This window comes from Astatotilapia calliptera, chromosome 8 (genome assembly GCF_964374335.1).
Source record: "Astatotilapia calliptera chromosome 8, fAstCal68.1, whole genome shotgun sequence".
NCBI lineage: Eukaryota > Metazoa > Chordata > Actinopteri > Cichliformes > Cichlidae > Astatotilapia > Astatotilapia calliptera.
In genome coordinates, this window is record NC_137429.1 from 885,001 (window position 1) to 905,408 (window position 20,408).

The window sequence follows — 20,408 nt, forward strand, 5'->3', positions numbered from 1 at the left end:
GTCGATGATCAGCGACAGCTCCATGGCCGACCTCTGGGAGGAGCCGGGACCGTCGGGGACCGTCGGCCTCGAGTTCAGCACCACCACCTGCGTCCAGGTGTCAACAGTCCTTAAGCACACGTTTCAAGCAGGTCTCACGATGAAAACAGGAAGTCTGACACGCTCACTGACCTTCTGAGCCAGCGCCGAGAACTTGAGCACGTTGAGCGTCTCGTCGAAGCACGACGAGTTCTGGTTGATGTTGACCACCATGGAGACCCGCCCGGCACCACAGAAGAAGAACTGCAGGAAGTGTGTGAGCTTGGACTCCCTGAAGGGAATGTGGTGCTGAAACCTGCAGCGAGGACACAGGTACACACTCAGCCACGCCCACATGCACGCACTCAGGTACCTGAGGCCTGAAGGCACAGGTGTCATAGTTCTGACGGGATGATGTCACAAACAACAACAATAAGTAAAGTTGCTTTGATGGGAGCGTGGCGAGGAGATAACAGTGGCGGGCTGATGGCGACCCTCCATCAGAGCCGTTCTTACAAACTCAAACGTGCTCTTTGCCGCCACGTTCCTCGTCTGCAATAATGAAATGATTTAGATCAGAGTAAAACGACGAGTTTAGTCAGGATGAGAAACATGACGTCATCACAGTAAATCGTTTCTTCCGATGAGGACGAGCGGGCTCGTCCCGCCCCTCCGTGCAATAACCAAACCTCAGCGTGACTCTTACTTGGCGTTCTGGTTGAGCCTCATGGCGTGGATGCACTTTCCAAGCGTGAGCAGCGAGCTGTTGATGTTCCCTGCCTCCTTCAGCCTCTCGCCGGTGTTGTGCGTCCGCGAGCACCTCTCCGACCCGGCCAGGTCGCACAGCGCGAGTCTGAACACACATACAGAAGTGTCACCTGCACGCCCCGCCTCCGCCGCACACTCATTGCAGAACTGTGAGCCCGACTTACTCGCTGATGCCGAGGACTCTGGGAACGCCGACGTCATCCACGCGCAGGATCCTGATGGAGAAGATGCTGTGGCTGCAGAACACAGAGTGGGCGTTACTGAAGCTAAACAACCGCAGGTGGAAACAGGACGACGGCGTCTGCTGCTGACCTCCTGCTGGACAGCTGGTTCAGGCGGGTGGAGGAGAAACTCTGGTTCCTCTTCCCGATCTTCATCACTCTGTACGCCTCCTCCGAACTGCTCACCTGGACCCAACGCAGGTCTGAGGGACATCGCAAACACAGTCATTAAACGGCGCGGCGAGCCTCAGCGCCTCGCAGCCGGCTGCTTTGATTTAGAAACACCATGACAACAAGCGCACTCGGCCACACGAGTATTCGTGATGGTGAATATCTCGTGTCGACCACGGCAGGTTATCATCGTCACGGTAACCTACAGTGTCCCAATCAACTTATTTATTTTCAGCTCCTAGCAGGAACTTTCAAAATAAAAGCACAGAGATGGTTTGGGAGGAACAGAGCAGCCGGTGTGAGAAACAGTGGATTCATCAAACACGTTTAATAATTAATATTAATGATCAGCGACTCAGCTTATCCGTGTAACAGGTTTGATTGCAATATAATAATCTGTCGTGCCCACCGACAGTCATGGATTTAAAGTACTTCCTGTGTGTGGCTCACATATTGCAGTGATTTCAGTGGGCGTGGCCATAGCTGGGCGGGACGTGACTGCGGACTAAACGAACTCCGACCCTCGGGCCGTCTGTGAGAGCGAGTGTTACCTTTGATGAACGAGTTTCCTTTCACGTCCTGAGACAGACGCAGGACCGTCCTCCTCTGCTGGCCGCCGGGAACCTGAACATCACACAGTCAGTCAGTCACATGGTCACAGGAGGCACAGCGCCCCCTGCAGCTGCACCGACACCACAGACAGCTGACACACATGCAGTAAAAGCAGCTGTAAACCGAGGGAATAAAGAGTAAAGCAGCCGTGCTCAGAGAAAACTGACACGTGTGTGTGTGTGACTGTGTGTGTGTGTGTGTGTGTGTGTGTGTGTGTGTGAGACTGTGTGTGTGAGACTGTGTGTGTGTGACTGCAGCACGTGCTCAGTCCTGTTATTGGTTGGTAGCGGGTCAGCTGATCCTTATAAAACCAGAGAACAAAAAGAGGTGCCGGCAGAATAAACCAGCCCTCGGGGACGAGAACCTACAGGTCAGAGGTCGTGACTGCTGAACACCGTTGATGCCCAGTGTCCATGTCAACACCTTCACTGAAGGGGACATCCCAACAAGAAAGAAGAAGGCTCCGGTTTCTTCTGCCTGCACTTCTTTTTGTCCTCTGGCTTTATAAGGATCAGCTGACCCGTTATCAACCAATAACAGGACTGAGCACGTGCTGCAGGCGCTCAGTAATTACAAGTTAAAGTCTCAGTGAGGCAGAGCTTCAGCTGTACAAAATAAAACTGAGGAAAAACAGTTAGTGACGGGTTCAGCCAATCACAGCCAAGATCATCAAGGCCGCCAGTGAGGTCACAGCAGCATGTCTGCAAGGATCCATGTTTTTCCTCTTTAATGTACCCTGGGTCATTTGTTGGTTTATTGTGTGTACATTTCGGACGTGTCCAGTCTGCAGTGTGTGTTTGGTTTTCATGGATTTACTGTTATTGTTGTTATTTCCTGTTTTAATGGTAAAATCTAAAATTTAAAATAATGTTTTAATGGTTAACTTAAAGAGGCTCAGGATGAAAATGTGCAAACAAAACATGAATGTGTTCGTGTACTGGGATCACACACACCCACTCTCACAGAGTGGGTGTGTGTGTGTGTCACCTGTTCGAGCAGGTCGTGGATGTTCTCGTTGTAAATCTCACAGAAGGAAACCCAGACGGAGAAACGGACGTTTGAGTCGACATCCAAACAGAAGCTGTCGGCCTCTGAGACGCTGTTCACACTGCTGTCACTGCTCAGAGACGAGCCTGAACACACACACACGCACACACACACACACACACACGCACACACACACACGCACACACACGCACCTTGTTTTAAAGCTTACAGTTAATCAGACGTCAATTCTATTCATAGAAAAACTGTTTGAGGAAAGCGTCAAACATCTCAGCCAGGACCTGCAAATGAGTCCATCTGTTGCTGGAGACGCTGTTTGTTTCATCAGAGCAAATCAGTGTGAGGTGACATTAATAACCCACACACTCAACTCCTGCAGTTTATCTTCACAGATCAGTGATCACGCCTAACACCACCTTCAAAGATCATAAGCTCGGCGTTTCTCCAGCTTTTAGTCCCATCCTGATTAAATCAGAGTCACTGACCTTCGAGGAACGCCGACCTTCCAGTTGTCGCGCTTCTGTCGCTCTGTGGAGAGGAAGCAGAGACAGCTCAGCTCACCGCACGCGCTCACACCATGCTGCGACGCTCCCCGTCGCCCGCCTCACCTCCTTTAGCATCCTCAGCAGGTTCCTCTTGCTGCTGCTCTCGGTCGCCTGCTGGTCTGGAGTCAGTCTGCTGAAGTCTCGGCAGCGCTGAGGCTTCAGGTCGCAGCGGCCGTAAAGGCGGCCTTCGATGCTGTTGAAGATGACCGACAGGGACCTGGGCAGCAGACCCGAGTCGTGGTCCGGACCTGAGCGACAGACGGACAGTTAGTCAGAGTCGGGCAGAGAGGCGGGTGATGGCAGACAGGAGGGGGCGACGCTCTGACCGAGGAAGGTGAAGGTCTTCCCGGCGTTGGTGACTCCGTACGTGAAAACCAGACAGTTTCCTCCCTGCAGAACGTCTCGGACCAAACCCCGAACGGAGCCCTCGAACACCTTCCTCTGACTCGCCTCCGGACCGAACACCTGAAATACAACCACGACAGAAACGACACACCTGAAGGCACCACGGCAACAACAGCGTGAAGCAAGTGGGACGGGTGTGCACAGCTCCGGTCAGGTGACACGTACCTGCGTGAAGGTGAACCTCTGGGCCGTTTGTGGGAGGGACTTGTCGCTCTGTCGGTTTGACTGGCAGCTCCTGGGAGGCTTGAGGACCACAGTGTCCGGCCCCTCGATGGTCACACAGTCCTACAGAGGAAAACACACCTGCGCTGCTCATTCAGGCCTACAGACTGTGAACAGTCCAGGTCTGTGAGCAGGTCACAAAGACGTGGCGGTGTGCGTGTGACAGATCTGATCCATAACAGATGATGGAATCAGGAATAAGAAAGTTTCCCTCTGCGTGTAAACGTTATGTGAGGAAGAAGTTCCTGTCTTATCCTCCTTAAAATTTGTGTTTAGTGAAGCTTTGCTGAGCGTGGACTGAATGGAAGTTTGGTTCCTGCCAGCTTCACCTGTGTCTCACATCAGTCCTCTGTTTTTAACTGAATGACATCCAGCATGCTCCTCGGTGAGGAATACAGAACTGGTACCATTGATCTCTGCTGTAGACACCCAGAGTAGGAGAAAGCTGGAATAGTGAATCCCTGTAAAACACTGCGGTGTGTGTGTGTGTGTGTGTGTGTGTGTGTGTGTGTGTGTGGTGTGTGTGTGTGTGTCACCTGTGCCTCTCCGCTGCCGCTCTCGGCTGCAGTAAAGGGTCGAACCCTCAGGTAAACCTGCAGGTTCTCCGACTGCTCCTGAGCGTCGTCCTGCAGAGAGAGCAGCATCAGTTACATGACCTGCATCCAACTCTAGAACAGGTAACCATCAGACAGCGACGGCATGTTACAGGAAACAGCAGGTACAGATGTGCATGTGTGTGCATGGAGGATGAATACACTGGATGCTTTTAATGGAAAATTTCCTGGAAACCAATAAACAAAGAAAATGGTTCTGATTTCACAGCAAACTGTAAGAAAACATCACTGTTAATGGTGACTGTACTGATGCTTTGAATAATCCCTACACACATCAGTGGGCATCAAACATAAAAGGACCACAGAGATCTTCATTGTGTGGAAGACAGTTTGTGGTGTTTGTGGATCTCTCTGTGTATGTGGTTCAAAGGACGAGACTCTGATTTAAACATGTGCAGGAACAACAGCACAGTGTGACGTTGCTCTGCAAGTCCCATGGATGGGTCCGTGATGTACTACAGCCTGTCCGAGCAGTGTTGCCAACTTAGCGACTTTGTCGCTATATTTAGCGAGTTTTCAGACCCCTTAGTGACTTTATTTCTAAAAAAAAAGTCGCTAAAAAAAGACGTGAAAGCGCGTGTCGCTTTTACTCTCAACAAGCAGCGGGTGCTGTAACGCAGTGTTCTTCTTTTACTGGATCACAAGGTTTAAAACTACTTATAAACACACACAAAGTAACTCCACCAGAGCGCCTATTTCGGGTCACTTTTGCCGGTGTTGTGCCAAAAAGTGATTGTCTGCCAAAAACTGATTTCCAGTGTTTCTGTGTATTTTTTATGTGTAATATCTTTACGTATGTTCGTAAATAGACTTCGGTGAACAGGGTTTACAAAGGGGTTATATAGAGAATTAAAACAATATCTGTTTTTCAAGTATCTTTACAACTCTCTGCTATTGTACTTACATTATAACCAATCCGGTCCTTTATCCCCACTTAAAATATTTTTACAGAAATATTGTAATATTTGCTGCCATTTCTGCTGTCCTCTTGGCCAACTTACTCTTACAAAAGACATTTTTAATGTTAATGAGATTTTTTTAACTGCATAAATAAAGGTTATATAAAAGTCACTGCCAAAAACTGATTGCGGCTTCTACCTTGTTACACGAATGTTGTTTGTGGCTCAAGATGACTTTATGTCATCCATGAGGGATGCATTTGACATATGTTTCACATATTATAGCCCAACAAGTTACTTATAGCAGTTTAAATACGAGCAATCAGTTTTTGGCAAATACCGGAAATCAGTTTTTGGCAGACAATCACTTTTTGGCACAACACCGGTCCAAGCCCGGGGAAAGTAGCAGGGTTGGAATTGTGACATTAAAAAAACCATAATTGCTAAAAGAAATTTAATTTGTAGTTCTAAATAAACTCTAAATGCATTTAGGACGTTTTTTTTACTCACTTTATGTCTCTTCCACTAGGGCTGCTCAATTAATCGAATTTTAATCACGATTACGATCTGGGCTTTCAACGATCATTAAAAATGACTGAGCCGATTATTAGCCCCTCCCTCGTGCTTTACTCTCGCGCTGCTCCGTGTGGCAAATCAAGCGCACCTCTCTGCATTTCCAACACGTGTCACAACAATTAAGAGGACCCGAGGGAAGCTCGGAAAGCTCAGCAGAAGTTATTTGGGGAGGAGAGTGACTGCCGCTGGTTGAAAAGAGAGGTAAAAACCACTTCAGTGGTGTGGAAACATTATGGGTTCTACTTGACGTGGATCAAGTAGACAGTGTGTAAACTTTGCTACAGTGTCATAGCTGCGCCACAGAGCAAGTTCACTAAACACAGATGTTTACATTTTTCATTTATTTTTTTATATTGCAAACATTTGCACTGTTATCAGTATTTGCACACTATTTTATTTTATTTTTTTTAAAGTCATTATTCAATACATTGTTATTGTTAACCCTTTAAATCCCTGTAGAACCGGAACAGCGTAAGCTAGCGCAATAATTTGTTTTGCATATGAAACCGGAGGAGTTGTACTTACATCTTATGCCATCAGCTTCCTTCCACATAAAGCTTTGCAAAAATTGCATAAAAAGCGCTTGCAGAAACAAAAACATAATATTCCAGAAACACGCTTTGCCGATCCGATCATTTTCATGGAAAATTAGTTTGTTTGTTTTTTTACTTGTAGGCCTTAAAAGCCTATACTGGTGTTTTTATAAGTCATGTTTGACTTTTCTGAATAGTTGCTGGGATGCTTAGAACTCAAATTGCACTGCTGGAAATAGTCTATTTTGATGCACATGCTGTTTTCTTTGCAAATTTGCATCATAGGATTGTTTTTTGTTTTTCCTGCAGTATATAAAAATTGGTGCATCTCCAAAATAAAACTATGAAGACACTCAAAATAAATTTCCTGTTGTTGTAAACTATTTTTTGCAACTTTTTTGTATTTAAAGTTTTGAGGGATAAACCTCTTAAATTTCCCCAAGTAGAAATATATGTAAAAACAAAAACGATTTTCAATTTTTTTGTAGTTTTTTGCACTTTTTTGCAATTAATGTAGTTACTATGGACTTAATGCATACATATTATTAAAATATGGGCTATAACAGTTGTATTGATGTATAGCAACTTGAAATGCTCCCACAAATGGCACTACAACATGTAAAAAAATAAATAAATAAATAAAAATAATAATATAAGCTCTGGCGGACTTGGTTCTATAGTAGGTCTTAAAGGGTTAAATAAATATCGTCAAATAATCGAAATCTCAATTTCAGTGAAAATAATCGTGATTATCATTTTTGCCATAATCGAGCAGCCCTATCTTCCACGATGTTATTTCTCTCTCCAACAACATAGGTTACAATTACATTAGCATGACCAATTATGCAGATTAGGCGATGACGTCATTTAGCGACTTCTAGCGACTTTTAGGACAGCCAATAGCGATTTTCCTTACTGACGAGTTGGCAACACTGTGTCCGAGGTCAGGGCAGACCGTGGTGGACCTACCTGTGTTGGCATGGCAGAAAACTCAGCCAGCAGGTCCTTCTTTATGTCCCCCACCTCCACTGGTCCCACTCTCTCCGGCCTTCCAGCTAAACTGGAATCCATTCTCTCTGCAAACACATCAGTCCAATCAACCACCAGTCTCCCCGCGGGGAGTTTCACCTACAGCTCACAGGCAGCCTAGACGCCCGCTAAGCGCCTAATAGAGCTTTAATCTGCGCCGATTTTACCAGCTAAATGAGGTGCTGCCTTTAAACATTTCTCCCATGATCAGCCGGCTTCTGTGCGACTGAGATTCAAACGAGAGTTTTAATTTCCCAGAAATGATAATGGAGTTCGGCCTGACTCCAGCACTGCCCCAATACAAGCTACTGGAGTGTAAACAGCCTGACTAAAACTGGCCACCACAGTCACACAAACACAGCTCAGAGTAAATCACATCTTTGACCAATCACAGCAAACAAACACAAAGAAACAACAGCAAACAGAAGGTAAACAAAGACCGTTTTTACACTCCGCTAGCTTTGTTGTTAGCATTAGCCATCTCATCTACGCGTTTTTACGACTTCAGCAAAACGGAATTTCGTTTTAAATGACAGGATTACGAATTAAAGCGATATTGTATGAAACTCGAACTCACGTGTCGTATATTTTATTTCACACACACTCTATTTACTACCGCAAACATGAGAAACAATCACTGCCTATCGGCCTTGCTGCGCTGTCCTCTCCGCGGTTTACTTTTTAAACTAGAACAGTACGACCAATCACAGAACGTATACGAAGCAACGTCACAGAATCGTTGTTGCCTTCATATAGAATCTCGCGAGATCAATATAGTGTTTCTTTTTAACAAATAAAGTCACACGACGCTGCTTTTTGTTGTTGCTGGTTTTGTTTAGTGATTGTCGAGTTTGGAGTTTTCTATATTTCAGAAATATAGAAATAAGTTATCGAAGCCAGTAACAAATGAACAAGTGTGGTTAAAGAAATCAACCGTCATATTTGAAATTAAGAATAGCTGTCAGCCCTTTAAGAAAAAATGTAACATAAACTTTATTTAATTTTCTCTTCTATTCGACTGAATTTTCTTCTATGTATGAATTCTTGTTCGGTAAAAAAAAAAAAAAAACACCGCCGCATGAAATTGACGTCATCGTGTGGCGTCGGTAACGGGCAGGAGGATTGAAGGGGATTTGGGGATTAGATGCTGACTGCAGCGGATCCAGTTGGACTTACTCCTCTTTATCGGGACCAAAGTGACTCCGTGAGGCGAAGCTGCAGCGGCTCCACCGAAGAAACGCCGCGAAAAGAAGCAAACGGGCGGAGGACGAAGACGAAGCGACACGGTTGCCTTGACAACGGTGAGACAAACCGGGAGGAGGGGAATTATTTTTAGTGCCGCTATTGATTAACTCTTTGGGTCCATAGTGTGGCGATTCACCTCTAACAGGTGAGAGAGTTCTGGAAATCAGATCCATCAAACACGGTACGCGAGCTGAGAGGGGTCAATTAATAATACACATGACAGGAGGCAGAGGATACTGATAGAGACTAACATACAACGATTAAATATCGTTGCGTCTCGAGAGAGCAGCACGTGTGTGTAGGTAACAGCGCCCTCTCACATCACAAACTGTTATTAAACCAGGAGTGAAGTAAAAAGCAGATCTGTGGGGAGAGAAAGGAGCGAGTGGAGAAGAGCCTGGAGGGTGGAGGTATGAAAGGTGTTTGAATGAAAGGGAGACAGGTGGAAGGAGCAGAGGTTCAGGTATTGATAGAGAGTGGCTATATGGGCCAAAGGTGGATGAAGATGGAGCTGCAGGCAGGAGGAGACGAAGAAGACCTCAGAGGAGGTTCATGGATGTAGTGAAGGAGGCCGTGCTAACACATTTCATTTTTATTCAGCGTGACCAAAACGAGCCACTCAGCTACAACTGCCGTCACCTGGTAGCTTTCAGATAGAATACAGCGGTTTCCGACCAGAAAGCTGTTTCCATGTTTTTACGGTCTGTGCTCAGGCCTCTTCCTGTGACGACCCTGTGTGAATAAAGCTTCGCCTGCCCCTTCTGCTGTGATGTCCTCCGCTGAGTCGAGTGGTGATGGAGGGAAGTGGCTGGACGCTCACTACGACCCGGTGGCTGGCATCTACACCTTCTCGTCCTGCGTGGACCTGGCAGACCTGAGCGGGGACGGGGAGAACCGGCTGGTGGTCGGGGATCTGGGCTCCGGGTCGTCGGGGATGAAGCTGAAGGTGTACCGCGGCACGGCGCTGATGAGCGAGAGCACCCTGCTTGACCTGCCCGCTGGCCTCGTCGCCTTCTTCATGGACCTGCACGAGCCCCGCATCCCCGCTGTCGCTGTGGCCTCCGGACCCTGCATCTACGTCTACAAGAACCTGCGGCCATATTTCAAGTTCACCTTGCCTGGCCTGGAGATCAACACACTGGAGCAGGTCTGTCTGTGTGCGAGTGTGTGTGCTTATATTACCTACATCATGGGGACCCTGGTTCATTTAAGGACAAACAGTCCTTAAATGAACCAGGGGTCCAGTTATGTTTATCTCCAGGCACTTCATCCTCTGTTTGGCTGTAGCAGATGTGAAGATGACCACAGACCATTCTATCCGAGTTAAAATCCTGGGTTAGCTCTAATTTTCTAAAGCTCAAGGAGGATAAAACTGAGATCCTCCTTATTGGCACCAAATCCAACCTTTTGAAGGCAAACCATTTCTCACTCACCATCGATGACTCCTCAGTTTTCCCTTCTCCTCAGGTTAGGAGCCTTGGTGTCATCCTAGACAGTTCACTTTCCTATAAATCTCACATCAATAATCTCACCCGTTCCGCCTACTTCCATCTACGCAGCATTAAGAGATTACGTCCTTCACTTTCCACCCAGTCTACGTCCATTCTGTTCCACAGTCTCGTTACCTCCCATATGACTACTGCAATTCTCTTTTGCATGGTCTTCCCCAAAAATCCCTCCATAAGCTGCAACTGGTTCAGAACTCTGCTGCTCGCATTATCACCAGAGCCCCTCCTACCAGCACATCACCTGTTCTTCTGGAACTCCACTGGCTCACAGTGAAAATCCAGATAATATTCAAACTTCTTCTGCTCACCTTCAAGGCCCTTCATAACCTCGCTCCTCCTTACCTTTGTGACTTGTTAAGCACTATCTCTTCTACCCGCTCACTTCGATCTTCTCCTTCTATCCAGCTTCCTTCTGCCTCAGCACCATGGGAAGCAGAGCTTTCAGCTGCTCTGCTCCCAGGCTGTGGAGCTCTCTACCCCCAGAAATAAGAAACACTGGTTCTCTCCCCCAGTTTAAATCCCAGCTCAAAGTCCATCTGTTCAAATCTGCATATTCACTGTGAACCCACTGTTTGTTCATTTTATCTTGTGCTTTTGTTTTTATTGTTCTTCATTGTGTCATTGTTCCATTATGTTTTATCTTATTGCAAAGTGTCCTTGGGTGTCTTGAAAGGCACTTTATAAATACAATTTATTATTATTATTACAGTTGGAGGATCCTCCTCTTTTCTGATGTCATGCAGGCTCCGGAGTGGTAGAGCGTTTAGATCAGTCTGAACAGGATGTTACTGTGCCCTGATGATGTGCTGTCTTATGTTGAGGAGCCATATCAGCTACTGTTCAGTGGATGTTAGTCGGAAATCACCACACTGAACCTAATGTCATTTAAAAGCAGTGAGCGTGTCCTTTTCACTGTAAACACACCTGAATGTATCTGTGACGTGCTGCTGCGCTTTGATTGGTCAGGATGTGTGGCAGCAGGTGAAGGAGGGGCAGATCAACCCTCTGACCCTGAAGGAGATGTTGGAGAGCATCAGGAAGAAGGCCGATGTGCCGCTGTCGGTCCGCTCGCTCAGCTTCCTGTCTCTGGAGCCCCACGAGATGGACGAGTTTGTTGAACTGCTCAAACACCAGCCGATCAAGCGCCAGGTAACTCCCAGGTCGCATCGTCCACAATGACATCACCGCAGTCCTTTTAAATCTGTCTTTATGATTCATGTGGTTTTCTTCTTCTACCTGTTTCACATGTCAGCTCCTGTTTGTGTTGATGGTTCACTGTATAAATCTGTACCTCATCACCAACAGTCCAAAACACTCTGTCATCATGTAAATCAAAGAATGATTTACAAGATGGCGCAGCCACGTCCAGACGCCTTCTGACCGCTCCGCACAGACTGTGCACCTTTTTAGCTGTTTACTTGTTCATTACCTTGTTATACATTCCAGGAACTTCTAGTTTTATAGTTGGACAGTAGCTCCCTTCTCAACATCGGTGATCTTGGACACTTTTAAACCAGACCCATCATGGCCGACCGAGATACTACGCGGTGCGGCCAACAACAATGGACAGGACGCTCACCCCAGGTGCCGAACAAAGAAACGCCGGAGAAATGCGCTGGCGTTCGGAACAGACTGAGACAGCAGGCGCACCGCGCACCACTGCCCAGCATCTTGCTGGCTAATGTACAGTCGTTGGAGAACAAACTAGATGATCTGAGGGCAAGAGTCACCTTCCAACGTGACATGAGGGACTGCAACATGCTGTGCTTCACGGAGACATGGCTGACCCCCACCGTGCCGGACCAGGCCGTAACTCCATCGGATTCATTCTTCGTGCTCCGCGCAGACAGAACGGCAGAGTCGAACAAAACAAAGGTGGAGGAGTGTGTTTCATGGTAAACAGAAAGTTGTGTGACCCCAGGAGCATTTCTACTCTCTCCAGCGGCTGCTCGCCACATCTGGAATTCCTGATTCCTAATTTCTGAGCATTAAGTGCCGCCATTTCTACCTTCCCCGTGAGTTCACCTCGGTAATCGCTGCAGTGGTCTACATCCAACCCCAAGTGGACACAGGTATGGCTCTATCCGAACTACATGATGTGCTGAGTGCCTTTCAAAACAGGGATCTGGGCTCAGCCCTCATTGTAGTAGGAGACCTAATGAAGCGAACCTCAGACAAGTCATGCCGACCTTTCACCAACATATCACGTGTCCGACGAGGGGATAGGATACTGGACCATTGCTACACGCCATACAAGCAGGGCTACAAGGCTGTTTCACACCCGGCCTTTAGGAAGTCTGACCACAACGCCATCTTCCTCATCATCCAGAGTATAAGCAACACATTCGGAGGGATGAAGTAGCTACGAGGGAGGTGAAATGCTGGTCTCCCCAATCAGAAGCTACGCTACAGGACGCGCTCAACGACGTCGACTGGGACATGTTCAGAGCATGCGCAGTCGAGTTTACGGATGTAGCAGTAAGCTTCGTAAACATGCTAGTGGATGAGATCATCCCCACTGCGACAGTCGTGACATTCCTGAACCAGAAACCGTGGGTGGACAGATCGATCCGCGCTGCAGTGAACACCAAGACCGCCACCTACAACGCGGGTCTCGCCACTGACAAAAGTGCCCTGCAGACTGTTCACAAAGCTGAGGGATCTGGGACTTAACAGCCGTCTGTGTGCATGGGTGTTGGACTTCCTCACTGGCAGAACTCAGGTGGTGAGGGTGGGCAGGTGCTTCTCCAACAGCATCACCATCAACACAGGAGCATCTCAGGGATGTGTCCTCTCGCCACTGCTCTACTCCCTCTACACTTCAGACTGTGTGGCCACCCATGGCTCCAACACCATTGTGAAGTTTGCTGACGACACAGTGGCGTTGGGTGCCATCTCCAACAACGATGAGGCGGCCTACATGGATGAAGTGAAGAATCTGGCATCGTGGTGCCAGGACAACCACCTCCAGCTGAACGTCAGCAAGATCAAGGAGCTGGTGGTGGACTTCAGAAGGGGTCAGCACAGAGACTACAAGCCCATCATCATCAATGGAGCTCCAGTGGAGAGGGTGCAGTCCTTCAAGTATCTTGGTGTCCACATCTCCTCAGACCTGACATGGGCTGCCCACATTCAGGTCCAGACCAAAAAGGCTAGGCAGCGCCTGTATCACCTACGACAACTGAGGAAGTTCAGGGTCTCTCCAAAGATCCTCAGGATCTTCTATACAGGCGCTGTGGAGAGCATCCTCACACAGAACATGACATCGTGGTTTGGGAGCAGCTGTGTGAAGGACCAAAAAGCTCTCCAGAGAGTGATCCGTACAGCAGAACGCTGCTCACTACAGCACAAGACACTTTAACACCCTCCTCACGCAACGTACACAAGCTGTAAATTTCCACATTGTTTTATTTAACTTTATTGGCCAATAGTTGCTGATCTATCGGCCGGGCCTGTGGACCGAGGGCTGGTGCTTCGTAGTTATCTAATGTATCACATACGTTTTTCAAAATGCTCAGGTTTTACAGCAGGTGATGTTTTACATTTCGTAAAGTGTAAGTCTGTTTCGTGGAAGGTCAGGTTTCAAAGTTCGTGACAATATCAGATTTCACAGTTTAGTTAGACTAGTTTAGGTTAGTTTGGTTAGTTTTCAACCATCTGACAGGTTAATTCACCTTTTCGTAGAAAAGTCAAACCAAAGAGGACCTACAAGCTATCCCTGTGGGACTCCATATGCAGCCTCTGTTGCAGACATAAAGCAGTTCTGACAGATGGCTCATCATCTGGTCTGTAAGTTCTCAGGAGCATAAAGACAAATGAACATAAGGAGGGAGCAGCGCCTCATCAAAGGTCTAAATATACAGACAGCAGTTTCTCAGTTTCTGTCCCCAGCTCATGTTCTCATTGGCTCATTCTTTCAGACGGTCATCACCTGCATCGGGACTCTGAAGAAGAACATGGCAGATGAGGACGGCGTGAGCTGCCTGGTGATCGGGACGGAGAGCGGCGAGGTCTTCGTTCTCGACCCCGAAGCTTTCATCATCCTCTCCAAGGTAAAGTCGCTCCACGGCCCACTGTGGGACCGACTGCATCTGTTTATTTACTTCTAAGCAGCTGAGGCCAGCCTGTGGAGCGCCACAGGGATCAGCAGTGGGCCGCTATCAGATGCACTCACTGAAAGATTTAGACACATTTCTGAGACGTCCTGCAAAATAACCCCCGTCCCGAACACCGGTCGTCTCCCTGTTTACCTGAGAGCAAACATAAAGAAAACAAAGGTCACTTTTTAACTGAACCCTTGTGTTGAAGATGACGCTGCCCGCCGTCCCCACCATCATGGATGTGACGGGTCAATTCGATGTGGAGTTTCGCATCACGGCGGTGTGTCGCAACGGCAACATCTACATCCTGCGCAGGTGAGGCACACCTGTAGATTCCTTTCACAATAAAGGCTGTAAAATGGGAGGAGTGGGCTGATGCTAACATCTCCAGATAGAAGTGGAAGCACATCGTTAACCTTTTAGCAAAAGGCCCGATCATTTCATGAACCCGAACAAACAGAACGTAAATATGAGTCTAAAAAGAAGTACAGGAACCCCTCGGGACAGGAACCCGGTCTGCTGCGTGAAAGTCCTGACCAACCTGTCCGAACATCTGACCCACGCTGGTCAATAGAGCAGAATGAAGCACAGCTGTCTGTGAAACGTTCGTGGAGCAGAGGCCGGTGTGACAGGGCCGACGTCATGTCCCTGTGCAGGGCAGGAAGCTCTATCCCTCGCTCTCGTCCTCTGAAAAACGACTGCAGAAGGAACGCAGGAACACTTATCTTCCATTTTCATGTTCCAAAGTGCAGTTTAAACTTGATTCCACTGCGACATCATCAGTGAGCAGAGACACACCTACAGAGCTCCGAGTTTCAGGGCCAGACGAGCGTAGCTCAGTGTTTTCTTTTTCCTTCAGCGGTGATGAAGCTGCAGCAGATACTCGAGAATATTCTTTAACATCTTACGGTCCAGTAATAACGACTTTGTGGTCGCGCTGCTGTGTTGATGTTGGACTGCTCGCCACTCTGTCGGTGTGTGGACAATAAGCTCCCTGACCCTGACACACGTTTCCTCGTTTGTGCGTCCTTCAGGGAGTCGGACAAACCCAAGTACTGCATCGAGCTGTCGTCTCACGCCGTCGGCCTGGTGAGAGTCGGGAAGAACGTGGTGGTCGGCTGCACTGACGAGACCCTGCAGGGCTTCACACAGAAGGTAAGCCCCGCCCCTGCAGCCACATGTTTGTGAATCTCAGAACTTGGGAGGGGGTGCAGTCGCGATAAACCATGTTTGTGTTTGATGTTCAGGGGAAGAAGCTTTGGAAGACCGTGCTCGCCGCGCCCATCGTCACCATGGCCTCCATGGACCTCCCTACCAGGGGCTTCCAGGCGGTTCTGGTGGGTTTGGCCAACTGTGAGGTGCAGCTGTACCGGGACAAGAACCTGCTGAGCACCATCAAGACCCCCGACGTGGTCACCAGCATCTGCTTCGGCCGCTACGGCCGCGAGGACGGGACCCTCATCATGACCACCAAGGGTGGCGGTCTGATGGTGAAGATCCTGAAGAGGACAGCGTCGTTCGATGACAGAGACAGCGCCCCCGGCCCGCCACTGGCCCAAAGCATTCGCCTCAACGTGCCCAAGAAGACGAAGCTGTACGTGGACCAGACGCTGAGAGAGCGGGAGAGCGGCCTGGCCATGCACCGCGCTTTCCAGATGGACCTGAGCCGCCTGCGGCTGGCCGCCGCCAAAGCCTACGTCAAAGCGCTGGAGTCCAGCCTGACGCCGATGTCCGCCAGCCTCGCTGAGCCGCTGAAGATGAACGCCGTGGTGCAGGGTCTGGGCCCGTCCTTCAAACTGACCCTGAATGTCCAGAACACGGCGGCGTGCCGGCCCGTCACGAACCTCGCCATCAGCTTCCTGTACGACGAGAGCCTGTACCGGATGAGGAACCCCTACATGAGGATCCCACTGCTCGTGCCCGGGCTCATCTACCCCGTGGAGACCTTCGTCGAGTGCACCAGCGACAAGGGCATCTCTGACGTCATCAAGGTGTTCGTCCTGCACGAGGGGAGGAGCTCGCCGCTGCTCACCGCCCACATCAACATGCCCGTGAGCGAGGGGCTGACGCTCAACTGACCGCACGACAGCACTCGTCATCCAGGCTGGACGTGCAGATGTGAGGTCGTCGCTACGTTTCCCAGTTTTTCATTCTTCGTTTGTTTTCATCGTTTTGTCCAGAAAGACTTTCACACGTTTACGCTAATGACGCAAATTTATGAGATTCAGAAACGCCAACCTTTGTCACGTGACCACGAAACTCGTCAGCCCGTCTCTGCCCCGTGTGACCAGGACATCGTGTGTGCGTGTGTGTGTGTGTGTGTTTTCATGTGTTGTGATTGTCACGTTTGTAAAGTTTGTATAGAAACAGTTTTAATGGAGAATAAAATCCAGTGTCAGAGTGTGAGGTGTGTTTTCCTTCAGAGATTTAACGTTTGTGTTGGTTTAGACTCCAGATGAGTTTTCTTCACTGTAACAGAAACAGCTGAAGCTCAGAGAACATCAGGGCGCTTCAGCACAGACTCTGGTGTAGTCTTGACCTCTGAGTTCGTTCACTCAGTCTGTGCTGTGGAGACGAGGTCACGTCAGGGAACGACAGAGGCCAACTCAAACACTCTGTCACTAACCGCTGACCTGTGGGCTCGAGGACCCCGCATGCGCGATGGTCACTGCGGCCGAGCCTTCGGACCCATCAGAACTGACACTCGGATGATTTTAACTCATTTTCACTCTGTGTGGACAGCTGCTGTCTCAGGGGTCAAAGGTCACACGTTTCCAGGGTTTCACGTTTCGTGGTCCTGCTCAGTTTGTCACATTCAGCTGATGAACTTGGAAAACACATCAGTGTAAGCAATCAGAATGTTTTCTAGGAACAACGGCTGAAGACAAAAGTGAGAAAACCAGTGAAAACAGTCACAGACTCACTGACAGCACGTAAACATTATAATTCGTCACGTCATTGTATCATTCATGTATAGATCTTGTATTACATGATCGTCATTTTATGTTAGTTTTCACACTGTGAGGAGCGTCAGCTTAATGTCACGATGAAATCCTGAATCTGTATGATCCATGAGGCACAAGCAGGCCGTCAGGCAGGCTGAATATTACAATATTATTATAGTATAACAGTGATCTGAGCCGGAGCTGCTGACTGCAGAGAGCTGGATCATTGGTCTGCACAGCGACTGATGCAACACAAATACAAACACTGAGTTTCATCATTGCCCTTTTCTCTGCTGTGGCGAAATAACGAAAACTCCTGAAAGTGTTTGTTTGTTTTCAGCCTTTAAAGTCTGCGAGACGACGAGCAGGCGCTCAGCCTGAGGGTCGCAGCTGAAGATGAGACGCCTCCTCGTTTTACTGGGTGAGGAAACTTTCAAAGATTAAACCGTCACAGCTTAAAGCTGCCATTCTTTGAACTCGTATTATTTCTGAGAACAGCATGTAGCATGTGAAAGTTCACTGTGGATGACACAGAAGGACGAAATTTAAATGTAAACTGACCTTTGTGACATTATGGGGACCTCCATACATGGGCTCACCAACCACACAGGGACAGATTCAGTCCCTGCAGTGTAACAATGTAAATTTTGGGGTAAAAGCTTGATTTGCATGTTTTTAAATACACTTATTTAAAAACAGAACAAAATGTTTACCTTTTAAAGAAAGAATATATGAACAGATGAACCGATGTTGTTAACCAGGTGATGTTGTTTACCTTTGATCAGTCAGGTGTTATCACAGTGTTTACACCTAATCAGCTGATCACCCGAGTCACGCTGTTATTCTCTCAGCACGTTTAACAATTCAAAGATCATTTTTAAACATGAAGTTGTTTCTAGAAGACCAAATCCACTTTGTAACTTAATTTATTGACAAGGTTTGTAATAAAACCCAAGGCTGTGTCCATAAAAGTCTAAATCTGTGTGTGTCCAGCTGTTTTGTGGGTGTGTGACGGCGTTAAGTTCGGTCAGCTGTGCAGCAGTAACCCGAGCAACAGCCGGAGGACGTCGGACAGATGGGGACAGGGACAGTACGGAGCCGGACGGTACTCAGAGATCACGTTTTTGTTGTAAGGCTGGTGTGGACGATGTGGCACAGCTGCTCACAGCTGGATGTCTGCTGGTTACAGGGGGACCAGACTCCACCAAGGGCTGGACATCAAGTGCAGCGACGGCGCCGCTGTCTACGCTCCGTTTGACGTGACTCTTAACGGGAAACTGACCGTCTACACCGACCCCAGTAAGGCAGCCATCAACGAGGGCATCAACCTGTCAGGACAGGGTGGGTCATCACGCGCAGCCAGCACTAACAGAGTTACTGATCCTGGTACTGATTCACTGATCGAGGCGTTGCGTTTGCGTCCTGCAGGTCTTTGTTTCAAGCTGTTCTACGTGAGGCCGGACCGAACCTCAGGAACGGTGAGGAAGGGGCAGAGGATCGGCACCATGCTGCCCATGCAGAGCGTTTATCCGGGAATCACCTCACACATCCACGTCCAGATGTGCGACAAGCGCGACCCCACACCATACTTCTGATCCACCTTCAAACACCGTCGACAACCTTCATTACCAAAGAGGCTTTTCTCTGAATGTTGGTGGAAAACTTTAGCTCCTCATCCATATAAAAGGATTCTGATGGGCTACATTGGCTACAATAAAACACTTTGAAAACCGTTTATTTCTTTAGTGTCTGTTGTATACATGCTGCTTCGTAACAGCTATAGTTATAAGTCAGTCATTATTAGGGGCGTGGCCACTTTGACTGGCAGGTGGATGTTGACACAGGTGGCTCTAACTGCTAGCTTCAGCTTAAGTTCAAGTTCAAAGTTTATTCGCCACATGCATGTTGCCCTGCAGTGGAATGAACCCGCCCCCCGACCTTACACACACAACACAGACATCACATGGGGATACAAGTCAGAGAATGGATGCATTACAGAAAAAAACAGTGAAATGTACACTACAATGGGAAAAGTACAAGAGGAAAAAAAGAGACCTCTACTCATGCTGGGCTACAGGAGGACAGCATGAGAACAGGAAACAAAAAAACTCCTCTGCACAGAAAGCACATAAATGTCCACAGCACAACATTATAGAGCACGTGACCAGCAACAGGGTTGGGTAGGGGATAAGGAGTAATCCCAGGCAACACAGCAGCCATCCTGCCACTGTGCCGACTCTCCAGCGCGAGCCCAGACTCGCCTCGTGTTCCCAGGAGGCAACAAGCATCGAAGGCATTGGAAGGGGAGGGGGGATGTGTGAGTGCTTATCAGTGTAAGTGTGTGCGTGTCCATAGTTCACCTGAGACAGTGTCCTTCGCCCTATCAGGCTAAGTAAACAGTCTGCTAGCCAATCCAGGTGGCCTGGCATGGGATGGGAAGAATGGTCATCACACAGTTGTTATCAGGGAGTTTTTGTTCGTCTCCAGCTTTGGGCCCGTGCAGCTGGCGCCGTGTTGTCCGCATGTTGATATTGTTGATTTTTCTTTTATGCGAGCAGCTCATGAGAATTTCAAAGCTGTTCTTTAACACTCTGACGCTGGTCTCTCAATCTCCCGTTGGAGAGCCGCGAGCCTCCCCATGATGGTATCAAACTTCTGGTCCGTGGTGTTGTCATTCTTGTGATTTTGAGACCTCACAACTGCAGTGAGCCGTTCTGCGATGTGATCCAACTTTTGCACAAGGGTCTCATTTTGAGCAGGCCTCTCTCTCTGATGTATCCCACCATACGCTCAATGGTGTTGTTTTGAGTCTTCACGGCAGCTGTAAGCATCTCCAAGGTGTTACCCATGCTGCGTTCGTTGTGAGAGGTCGCGCCTCGTCCCATCGCTTCAGTTCCAGCGGGCAGCCTTGGGGGGGTTGAACAGCCGGTTCTGCTCTCTTAATTCTCCGATAAGCCAGGGCCAAGCCAGCTCCGATCAGCATGAACCCTGT

General features: G+C 48.4%; 3 protein-coding genes across 5 annotated transcripts in view; 2 read left to right on the forward strand and 1 right to left on the reverse strand.

Moving 5' to 3' along the window:
- The window catches only part of LOC113027921 (kinesin-like protein KIF20B), a 16,529-nt gene extending 8,050 nt beyond the window's left edge, over positions 1 to 8,479 (reverse strand). For all 3 annotated transcript variants that reach the window (XM_026177756.2, XM_026177757.2, XM_026177755.2), the window contains exons 1-14: positions 8,196 to 8,479; positions 7,559 to 7,665; positions 4,504 to 4,593; positions 3,911 to 4,030; positions 3,667 to 3,805; positions 3,404 to 3,588; positions 3,281 to 3,323; positions 2,778 to 2,923; positions 1,730 to 1,802; positions 1,099 to 1,210; positions 951 to 1,022; positions 725 to 871; positions 172 to 334; positions 1 to 87 (exon numbers count right to left, since the gene is read on the reverse strand). The exon at positions 1 to 87 is cut by the window's left edge and continues 210 nt beyond it. In XM_026177756.2, coding sequence (XP_026033541.2) covers positions 1 to 87; positions 172 to 334; positions 725 to 871; positions 951 to 1,022; positions 1,099 to 1,210; positions 1,730 to 1,802; positions 2,778 to 2,923; positions 3,281 to 3,323; positions 3,404 to 3,588; positions 3,667 to 3,805; positions 3,911 to 4,030; positions 4,504 to 4,593; positions 7,559 to 7,660 — 1,479 coding nt within the window. In that variant the 5' untranslated portion in view covers positions 7,661 to 7,665; positions 8,196 to 8,479. The remainder of the gene's footprint in view (positions 88 to 171; positions 335 to 724; positions 872 to 950; positions 1,023 to 1,098; positions 1,211 to 1,729; positions 1,803 to 2,777; positions 2,924 to 3,280; positions 3,324 to 3,403; positions 3,589 to 3,666; positions 3,806 to 3,910; positions 4,031 to 4,503; positions 4,594 to 7,558; positions 7,666 to 8,195) is intronic.
- Positions 8,480 to 8,696: 217 nt separating this feature from the next.
- On the forward strand, positions 8,697 to 16,874 carry bbs1 (Bardet-Biedl syndrome 1). Its single transcript, XM_026177746.2, has 7 exons — positions 8,697 to 8,919; positions 9,577 to 10,010; positions 11,338 to 11,520; positions 14,292 to 14,423; positions 14,680 to 14,786; positions 15,506 to 15,626; positions 15,719 to 16,874. The coding sequence occupies exons 2-7, from the start codon at positions 9,633 to 9,635 to the stop codon at positions 16,547 to 16,549; spliced, it is 1,752 nt and encodes a 583-aa protein (XP_026033531.1). The 5' UTR covers positions 8,697 to 8,919; positions 9,577 to 9,632; the 3' UTR covers positions 16,550 to 16,874.
- An 869-nt stretch (positions 16,875 to 17,743) lies between these two features.
- Positions 17,744 to 19,151, forward strand: LOC113027920 (leukocyte cell-derived chemotaxin-2-like). Its single transcript, XM_026177754.2, has 4 exons — positions 17,744 to 17,837; positions 18,410 to 18,521; positions 18,606 to 18,757; positions 18,845 to 19,151. The coding sequence occupies exons 1-4, from the start codon at positions 17,813 to 17,815 to the stop codon at positions 19,009 to 19,011; spliced, it is 456 nt and encodes a 151-aa protein (XP_026033539.1). The 5' UTR covers positions 17,744 to 17,812; the 3' UTR covers positions 19,012 to 19,151.
- Positions 19,152 to 20,408: the final 1,257 nt, after the last annotated feature.

Bases quoted from the DNA above. Each gene is read 5' to 3' on its own strand.
- LOC113027920 (XM_026177754.2), top strand. From the start codon at position 17,813: ATGAGACGCCTCCTCGTTTTACTGG. The intron at 17,838-18,409 runs GTGAGGAAACTT...GTGTGTGTCCAG, and splicing joins ACGCCTCCTCGTTTTACTGG to CTGTTTTGTGGGTGTGTGAC. The intron at 18,758-18,844 runs GTGGGTCATCAC...TGCGTCCTGCAG, and splicing joins CATCAACCTGTCAGGACAGG to GTCTTTGTTTCAAGCTGTTC.
- bbs1 (XM_026177746.2), top strand. From the start codon at position 9,633: ATGTCCTCCGCTGAGTCGAGTGGTGATGGAGGGAAGTGGCTGGACGCT. The intron at 10,011-11,337 runs GTCTGTCTGTGT...TTGATTGGTCAG, and splicing joins AGATCAACACACTGGAGCAG to GATGTGTGGCAGCAGGTGAA. The intron at 11,521-14,291 runs GTAACTCCCAGG...TCATTCTTTCAG, and splicing joins ACCAGCCGATCAAGCGCCAG to ACGGTCATCACCTGCATCGG.